General features: G+C 46.4%; 1 protein-coding gene across 2 annotated transcripts in view; it reads right to left on the bottom strand.

Annotated features, from left to right (window-relative positions):
• Positions 1–9,816, bottom strand: part of Asah2 (N-acylsphingosine amidohydrolase 2) — a 65,712-nt gene extending 55,896 nt beyond the window's left edge. For both annotated transcript variants that reach the window (XM_038310933.1, XM_038310923.1), the window contains exons 1-3: positions 9,690–9,816; positions 6,220–6,434; positions 2,039–2,188 (exon numbers count right to left, since the gene is read on the bottom strand). In XM_038310933.1, the coding sequence (XP_038166861.1) occupies positions 2,039–2,188; positions 6,220–6,434; positions 9,690–9,816 (492 nt within the window). The remainder of the gene's footprint in view (positions 1–2,038; positions 2,189–6,219; positions 6,435–9,689) is intronic.
• Positions 9,817–10,262: the final 446 nt, after the last annotated feature.

Consider the following 10,262-nt stretch of genomic DNA (forward strand, 5'->3'; position numbering starts at 1 on the left):
GTGAGACTCTGCCCCCAAACTAAACAAACCACAATACTAAAGCTGAATTTCCTAACTCTAAGCGTGGATGGACTTGATTAATGTACAGAACAGGAGGGTAATTGTGTGTAACTTCTGGAAATGGGTCAGAAAATCACTGTGCCTTCAACCTTGCAAGAATTCATGAGGATTGGAGTGGAGACCTGAAGCTTCCTGCCAACAAACACGCTAACGAACCACCTTGCATGTGGATCTTGCTCTTCAGTCAAGCCTTCCGTGTAGCTGTTCTTTGCCATCCTCATAATTGCAAGAGAACCAAGCCAGAACCATGTTGCTAAGCTAGTCCTGAATTCCAGTTCCACAGAGCAAGTAAGATAGTAAATAATTATCGTTTTAGGCCACTGTATTTGGGATAAAATATTACATGGAAATAGACAGTTACTAGAGAACTCTACTCCAGTGACTCGTGCTTACCTGAATGCTTCTGCGACAGTCTTTCCTCCTAAGAACCAACTAGATGGTGGCCATGTAGGGGTATGGATTGGAACTTCTTGAGTTGTGTCCTTTAGTTGAAAGCACTAGCAAAATACCTTAAAGAAAGTGGGTGATGGGGGCCCTTTTCTCTCTAAAGGAATATTGCCTTTCCTAGTTGAATAGAGTACTTGCACAGTGTACAGAAATCCCTGTGCTCAATCCCCAGCACCACAGAAACCACAAGTAATCCTGGTATGCAGAGGATGTAGAGGCGAAAAAAATCATGAGTTCAAAGTTATCCTTAGCTATACAGTGACTTTATGGCCTGCACAGGCTACATGAGACGCTGTCTCAGATAAAGGGTCTGGGGTTAATGTCTCTTTTAAGAATGCAGTTTTTTCATAACCCAGCTCTAGCATTTGCTAAGATTCTGTCTGGGGATAATAGCAGAGCCAACTCGGGGGTTTATTGTTCGTGGAGGAGGGAGGAAAATACTTAACTCCCTCCTCCTGTCTATACATGGGAGAGGCTCCCACTACACTCCCAATAGTGACAGCACCAGACGGTACCTTCGGGCCGTGTCATCACTAAGCCCTCCACACAACACAGCAGCAAAGCTTTCAACAAGAGAGAGTGACAGAACACCAGCCTACATGACTGATCCCTGGTCACTTCTGTGGTCTGTGTTACACCTCTCTCCCTCTTTCTCATGCTGGTGAGTCTGCACACACTCCCAGGTCATAGTCACTACCAGACCTGAGCCTACATAGAAAGTATCTCTGGATCAGGCCTTTAAAACTGGTTAGGAGTCTGACAAGGGACCTATGCCTGTATTGGATTTCCCCCTCCTTCCTCTCCTGCCTGGCATCCTCTCTCTTCTTCCTTCTTTCCCTTTCTCTGCTCCTTAAGGCCTCAAGCAACTCAGGACCCTTTATGTGCCTCTCCGCTCACCTCAACTATCTACACAGGTAAGTAACAATCTCTACATTCAGAGGAGGGGGGCATCAAATTCTGTTACATTCTACAGTAGTGTAAGGATGAAGATTCTTTAAACAACCAACACAATTTTCCAATTCATCTAACAATAACCAGACTGGCTTAACAACCCCTTCATGTGACCATCACCCATTCCCTTGCGTTACCAGTTCATGGTCAGCCTCCTTACAAAGCTTGATTTCAGCCCTCAACTGATTCCTTACATGAATCCTCAAATCATGTGTGAACTAGAGAAGAAGGCAAGTGACCAGATGGTGCTCTGAGGTGTCTGACAAGGATGACCACATGAGAGTCCATGTGAAAGGAAGTGGTCCATAGCAAGCTTTCAGAGAACATTTGCATTCTTAACAGTGAGGAGCCATCGGCATAACTGGGCACCAGTTTTGGAAAGGAACACTTAGATTTCAATAACAAAGGGCATCTGCCTGTGTAATTGTCTTCCAGGCTGTTGAGACCCTACATTGAAGACAGGAGAAACTCTTTAGCTGAGAAGGCAAGCCTGTGGAGTTCCCATTGTGGGCATTTATAGACTATCTCCTGCCCCCACCCCACCCCCACCCCTCCCCTGCCCTGCCATTTCATCTCTTACCTCCAGCCTGAGTCGTTGGGAAATCATACATAGTTCAACACTGACAAATGCCATCCGATTTGACCCATCTGAATCCGCCATGATGAAAGCACGGCTGTACAGCCTGGTGAGGAGGCCCTGTGCGTTCTGGCCGCTTTTGCCATAGCCCATCTGAAAGGAGAGAAAATCACCGAGCTTCTCTAGGAGGCAGGCACAGTAATACCGGGAGAGACTGCTCAGACACGCAAAGAGAAAATCATCATGACTCTGTGGTTCAGTGAGACTGTGTGTGTGTGTGTGTGTGTGTGTGTGTGTGTGTGTGTGCTCGCGCATGTGTATGTTCCCAAAAATGCAAAGAAGACAAAATCGCGTCCTCTGTGAGGAGTGAGCAAGTGGCTGCACCTTCGGGGGCTTTCGAAGCCTTTGATGGGATGCTTTTCTGCTAAGGTCTTAGAAGAAAGGCACAGTTTCCCATCCCCCACCTTCACTTAGCTTTTTACCAGTTCATCATTCTCTAGACTAAGCCAAATAAGACCGTGCACTCTGCGACCCTTCTCTCATCATCCATTAGGACTAAACCCAAGTCTTCCAATGGCCACCTCTACTCTTCGCCTTCCCATTCATGAGAGTGTTCAGTTAGGGTTTATAGCTCAGGGTTACTCTTCCGAACAGACAGCTGGGTGTAATCCATAGAGCATAAAGAGTATTTGCTAGAAGGGAGCAAATTCCAGCAGAGCACTTCCTGTTCTTGTTTCCTAGGTAAGCAGCGAGGGCAGTGAGTATTTCCATCATTGGTGTGTTGCAGGCGACAGGCTGCCTCTGAGTCACGGAAGCTCTTGATGCTGGCCCCTTCTCAATTGACAGTTTTAGCTGTCTTTGTCTATGCTGACATAGCGACCCTTGCCTTTAATTCCAACACTGAAAGGGCAAAAGCAGGTGGATCTTCATGAGTTCAAGGTAACCTGGTCTATGTGGTGAGTTTCAGGCCAGACAAAGTTTACTTAGCAAAGCCTTATCTCAAAATAAATAAATAAATATAAAAACAAAACAAACAAGCAAAAAAAAAAAAAACCAAAATCTGCATTTGTCTACATTTTAAAAGTGGGAGATTTCCAATCTCAAATCTTCAGAGATCTTCTGGCTTCTCACCCCAAAACTATCAAATAGGAAAAGTCAGAATGTATGGATCCACTCACAAAAAAATCATCAGTCGACTTTAAAAAGGACTTATAGGATGGACACAGATGGTACCCCCTCAAATCCCAGACTTGGAAGTACCATCATACCAAGTGCTACCGGAGGTCTCTAGGCCTGGGCATGGCAAAGAGAAAAGGCAACAACTCCCTGCCATCCCCTATGGCTAGTATGGGCAGTATTTGGTCAGGTACCACCAGTGACCCAATCAAGAACCCTGGTGTTGGGCAGCTGGTCACCATTGTGGTGAGAGAGTATAAGGCGGGGGAGCTGCGGGAGGATCATGGTCCTTGGTAGCAGCACAAGTCAGGTTGTCACCATTGCCCCAGATGAATGAGTGCAGGCTATCCACTTGGTGTCCCCCACAGCAGTGAAGCACTCCAATGAACACGCCCCCCCATGGTGGTCCAGACCACAGGCCCTTGCAGGGCCCCCAGTGATGACAGGAGCCACAGACTGATGGAGGAAGGTCATCTGTCTATGTGTTACTTTCATTGGTTAATAAAGAAACTGCCTTGGCCCTTTGATAGGACAGAAAATTAGGTGGGCGGAGTAAACAGAACAGAATGCTGGGAGGAAGGCAATGAGGCAGTTGCCATGAAGCTCTGGCCCAAGATGGATGTAGGTTAGAATCTTCCCGGTAAGCCACCACCTTGTGGTGCTACACACATTAATAGTAAGAGGCTAGAGCTAATGGGCCAGGCAGTGTTTAAATGAATACAATTTGTGTGTTGTTATTTCGGGTGTAAAGCTAGCCATGCAGGAGCTGGGCAGGATGAAAAGCAGGCCTGCTTGCCTCATCACTACAATAGACAACAACACATGCCCGCTGGGCTGTGCCAGGACCCTAGATCAAGACCTGGCCCTTGATTATAGCCCAGGCCCAAGCATCTCCCTGGACTTGGGTGGCAAGCTGGCCATTCCCATCAGGCCATTCCTCACCACCCTCACTTCCCCAGATCTGCCTCTTTCTCCCCAGCTCACAAACCCCGCTGTGGCATCCATACCAAAGGCCACGTTTGGTCCCATGGCCCAGTTGCAGTTGTGGGCTGTAGTGATGCCTATGGCCTGTGTTATCACTGGGGTCATTGGAACCATGATGTGCTGAGTCGGCCCCACCCTTCACTGGCTCTGGTATCACCTGCCCCTTGATGGGTATTGTCACAGGTGAGCCCCACCCTTCAGGGAAGAACTCAACTCCACACTTGGGAAAGATGACCCCCACCCCTCACCTGGGAATCACACTAGAGCTGACCCTATGGACTGGGGTACAGATGAGTCAACCCTGAGGGCATGAGGGCAGGAGAACTGACCCAGCTCGCCTCTAGTCTGCCCTGTGCTGGCATGGGTGAGGGAAAGATGCCCTTTCCGCCCTCCGCCCATTGCTACCTGTGGCAGGTGAAAGAGTTGGCCCTGGGGTCACAAGAGTAGGAGAGCTAACCCTGAACCTCTTCGACTACAGTACAGGAGAAAACAGCCTCTTTTTCCCATCCAGACAGTACACTAGAGCTGACCCTCCTCCGTGCTTTGCTACCTGCGGCAAGAGAGAGAGCTAACCCGGGGGCCATGAGAAGGAAAGAACTAGCCCTGTCCGACACAAGCCATGGCACACAGCAAAGTGAGTCCTGCACTCTACCTGGGCAGCACACTAAAGCTTTCCCTGTTGTTTGGGATCCCAAGTGAGCCAGCTCTGAGGGCATGAGAGCAGGAGAGCTGGTCCCACCCCTACCTCATGTAGCCCCTACAGCAAACAGGAGAGAGGACCCTGTACCTTGCCTGGCCCTGGTGATGTGTGAGGGGGACTGCTGTGGGATTATGCTCTTGTACACTGTAAAGATTTGTCACTTGTACTAGCTTAATATAATAGTGATTGGCCAGTAGCCAGACAGGAAGTATAGGTGGGGCAGCCAGACTAGGAGAATTCTGGGAAGAGGAAAGGCAAAGAGTCAGTTATCTACCAGATGCAGAGGAAGCAAAATTAGAATGCCTTACTGAGAAAAGATACCAAGCCACGTGGTTAAACATAGATAAGACTTGTGGGTGAATTTAAGTCATAAGAGCTGGTTAGTAATAAACCTGAGCAATAGGCCAAACAGTGTATAATTAATATAAGCCTCTGTGTGTTTTGGGGGGATACTGAACGGCTGCAGGACTGGGTGGGACAGAAACTTCCATCTCCAGGGGACCCAGACTGACGGCCCGAGAGCCGGAGAACTGGCCCTGCTCCTTGTTGTAGGCTGCATTGGATAAGCTGGTCTGGACAGTGCTGGAGAGCTCATCCAGGTAGTGACAATGATGGAAAGCTAGAGAGCTGACCAACCCAGCCACCACCCAGGCTCAGACCCAGAGCTATGGGTTGGCCCACCCCAGCATCCACCGAATCTATGAACGGTCAGAGCTTGTGAAGGGGATGAACCTACAGATCCAAAACAGCAGCATCTCCATGACATAGGACAACAGGGTCTCCAAATGGAGCCCTAGTGAGAGCCAATTAGTGGTGGTGTAGAGCAACCAGAGGACTTGAGCCAGACCAGTGACTTGCGGTAATGAACACTTACAAGTAAGGATAACGGGACTAGAGGGTAAACTGTGTGTCTCAACAGGCCACACTACAGCTTCAACAAGATTCTTCCTTCCTGTTTTGTTTTGTTTTGTTTGCTTTCGTTTTAGTTCTTTGTTTTGTTTGAGTTTTGGTTTTTCTTTTAAATTCGACTTTGTTTTGCGGCGAGGTTGCCAGGGCAGAGGGCAGATGCGAGGGGACAGGGAGACAAGTGGGCTCTGAATGTATGATGTGAAATTCACAACAAATCAATAAAAGAAAAAAAAAAGGGCTTGTAATTGAATTGAATTTTAAAAATTGGCTTTTCTTATAGGATAATATTCTTAGTGCTAGACAGCAGCAATGTCAACACAAAGTTAGAAATGATTACATAATAATCAGAAAAGAAGGATACCACATAAAATTGCTTGTTTCGTGCCCTATTTAAGGAGCCCAGACATTTACTTACCAAATTGATATCTGATACTTGTCCTGTGCAATCGGCTCGCCCAACACCAATGTAGTAGCCACTGAAGTTCTGAGATGGAGGAGGGTCTGAAATGTATGTGATTGAAGATGTCTGGGTGGTTTCAGGGCTCTGGGTGGTTTCAGGGCTCTGGGTGGTTTCAGGGCTCTGGGTGGTTGAAGGGCTCTGGGTGGTTGAAGACCCATGATTTCCTGAGTCTAAAAGCAGAACAGGACATTTGAGAAACAACACTTTGTCACTCTTATGCCCTGGCCGTGATTAGAAAACAGAGTTTCAAGTTTTCAAGGATGACGTTTACTATTGCCTCTCATTTTTAGTTTTCTTTGGTTTTGGATTGGTCCATTTATTTCTTAGGATCATGTCTCATTATGGAATTCAAGTTAGCTTTGAACCCAAAGATCTTCCAGTCTTTGCCTTCTATATGCTGGGACTGTAGCTGTGTGCCACCATGCCTAGGGTAATGCATTTGCCTATCTATAAAATAGAAAGTGAGACCTGGGAACCTGTGTGAAATCATAAGTCAAAGCACTGTCTTGCTCCTGGACTGGCAATGTTTCAGAAAACTCAAGGCCTTAGCAAACACTCTCCAGCCTCAGCTTCTCCCCAGCATTTCCTGTCGCCCTTCTTGTCCCTTCCCTACTTTCCTACCCTACTCAAGCCAATCATGTAGAAGTGACTGCTGATAAGCCTCCTAAATCCAAGCCCTGGGCTGGACTTCTTTTTCCACTCTCTCCAGACTACCCACTGCTTCCCTCTCCATCAAACGCTGACCACCACTCCCTTCCAAGCTGATCCATCTCCATCATTCCTGCCTCCAGCCCGATTCCTCATCAAAGACGTCATCCAAATGTCACTGTCCTGCTTTGGTCCTTAGCCTGCTAAGGCCTTTTATTAATGCAGCTTGAATCATTGTGTGACATAATTCTATCTCAATGTCACTTTTCTAATACATGTGTGGATGCATTAACACACATATTCCATGCCAAATGTGCGTGTCTATAACATATAAACACGTAGGAATATCAGGGGATGCAAAATGATATAGAGATTAAAAGGCAAGTGCCAGACACAAACTTTGAAATTTAATTCTCCCAGTTATTGGTGGAACAAATGGCCTAATCTAAATCCCTCTGACTTTCTCACCTCTAGTAAGAAGAGCTTAAGGTGCTTGCTGGTGTAGTTTTGTGCAGCAACCATGTGAAGACACATTAAAGCTAGAACGCTGCTACTCTCTTGCTTTGGTTTTCTTTCCAGCTGGGAATGTTGTACATCTATACCTTTGCTCATTGGTTTTTCTATGGCTGGACAGTAGCCAGGGGTAGGCACAGGCACAGCATTACATGCCATTGTCATAGGCACTGGCAGTCAGAACAACTTGGAGACTGATATCTGGCTTCTTCCAAGATTCCAGAACTTTGGAACGAAAATTTTAGAGACCAACAACTCCAACTGTAACCGACCTGGCAGTGGTGAAGATAGTCCTAAGGGACACTTGCCCATCCTCCTAGCCATTAGCTACTTCAACAATGGACCCCAAGTCATTGGAATTTCTCCAGAAATTTCATGCTCCATAGAGGAAAAGGGTGGGAACGTGGTGCCAGCCAGGGGTGGGGCAGGAGCTTATCTGCTAGAACAAGATCTCCCATTGTCCTGACAACTTGTCAGAACACCTTGCAAGACAGGACAAACTGAGACTGGGATGTGTAACCAAACAGCTCCACATACCGTTTTCCTTGTGTTTAAATTAAACCTCATGCCAGAGGACTTGGGATGGAAGGGTCACTGACTCTCTGTGTTCCTCTCCCCACTGTTACCTTAGTGAATAAATCTTTTTATGCTCTTCAGTATGACTTTGTCTCTTTAATTAGCCCATTATGGACGAATAGCCAAGCATAGCTTGATAGGGTTTCCAGGGCCCAGGCTCCTACCCTCACAACTCTGGTGATATAATCTCCTCAAGTTTATAAATAAGAACCTTGAAACTTGGAGAAGTGACAAACTGAGACTTCATGACGAACATGGGATGAATCTGGTGCCCACACCACCTCAGATGAGGCCCTGATATTCTTGCAACTGTATCTCGGGGCTACAAACACACGTCTCCTGCACAGCCTCAGATGTTACAGGGAGAGAAGCATCACTTTTGCTTTTGCTGCACTGCCACCAACATCGAAATGTGATACAAACTAAGGCCAAGCGTCATATGGAAGGCAAGCTCTTTGCGATCTTCGCGTTTCAATGTGTAAAATGGCATCGGCATGAGAACTTTATAAGAATTTTGTGAAAATAGATGAAAAACTTATATGGAATTCTTATTAAACTGCACCACCAAACTACCAGACCAAAGTGTGTATGCGCACACACGCACGCGCGCGCGCGCACACCAAGAAAAGAGTAGCCATTTATGACAGTATACTGTGGCTTCTAATAACCCAGGGTCTTCATCTCACTAATTTTAGGCACCATGTTGACTGAGCAAAGGTAAGTCCTGGGATGAGTTCACTTCTAATTGTCCAGAAGTCCACTTTGCCCACCACTGCAACAGAGAACTCTGCTCTTTTGTGTTTGCAGAGAATCTGCAGTGCCAAGGCATGCTAAGGAGGACACTGCAAACCAAAAAGAGGCTACAACTGAGGATACTACTAGAGAAAACTTCCGGCTCCTTTGCCACTTTACCTGAGGCCAGCTCACTCTCTCTCTCTCTCTCTCTCTCTCTCTCTCTCTCTCTCTCTCTCTCCTCTCTCTCTTTAATGTGATCAAAACATTATGCCCTCATCTATCTTCTCCATTCAGTTAACAGCCATGTATCTTTGCCCTGAAATAGAGGCCCCACCAACGGCCCAATGATAATATTACCTGGAAATGCAGCCTACATTACATTCAGGAGCCAAACTTGCTTCCTACATTGCAGCAAGAAAATCAGGCACTATCTAAACAAAACAATTTCTATCTCCTCTCAAAATCTTAGGCAAGTTAAGCTAATATGATGTCATGCTAAGGTGCACCTTGTAGGCAGAACGACCGGCCCTTGTAGGGATTGAGGCTGAGAACCTGCCTTGACTGTTTTAGGATGGTTTGATTGGTTCGCGTTGTTTTCTATTTTGCTCCCAGTAGAAGAGTATGCCAACCAACAGGCAGGTAAAGATTGAAGGCCTGGCAGCAAAATGTGGACTTACTAGACTCAGAAGAACCTTGAACTGTGAGTACATCAACAGAAAAGCTAAGAGGACATGTGTATCTGTTTGTTATCTGGCTATTTGTGGACAAAGGTAAAAGTGATAAAAGCTGCTATCTTTGCAAAAAATGTAACTAGTGCATGGGAGATGACATCTCAGGCTGCTCACAGGCAGCTGAAGCAGAAAGATACCATTTTAGATCTTGGTGCCGCCCACCCATCAAGAAATATCCTACAGGATCTGGGAAGGACATCCAGAAGAGCCCCAAATGCTTGCCTTTGTTGTTTTCGATGGTCCCACTGGTGACAAACAAGAGGGTGAGAAGAGCCACTGTGATGACTGTCATCATTACCAGCAGGAAAATGAGGAATGCCTCCAAGGAGGAGAAGGTGCGCTTTGCCATTTCTCCTAAGACACAACAGAGCAGGAAAAGGAATCACAGATTCATGAGCACGCGCGTCAAGCTGCTGGAGACTATGTGGTCATAGATATCTCTTCCATTTCAGTCGATTATAACAAGATGCAAGCACAGAACACACTCACCTCTGGCTCCGTGACCCAAATCCTTTAAAACCAAGACCAACACATAAAAGTACTTGTTTGAAAAGCCTGGATATACTTTCCAAATCTTTCTCAGCTCAATGATCCTCTTGGTAACAACTCCTACGATTTGACACTGACATCTGAAGAAAAATTCATTTGGCAATACCATACCTCTTTTGTTTGTGGCAAAAAAAAACTATGGATTTACACACAAATCTGCGCTAAGAGTGCTTCTGTCTGTAGTGTGACTGGTAAGCAACTCACTACTTGAACTCTGTGGGAAGCTCGCTGACCTAGAGCTGTGTT

The sequence above is a fragment of the Arvicola amphibius genome, chromosome 1, assembly GCF_903992535.2.
Source record: "Arvicola amphibius chromosome 1, mArvAmp1.2, whole genome shotgun sequence".
Lineage (NCBI taxonomy): Eukaryota > Metazoa > Chordata > Mammalia > Rodentia > Cricetidae > Arvicola > Arvicola amphibius.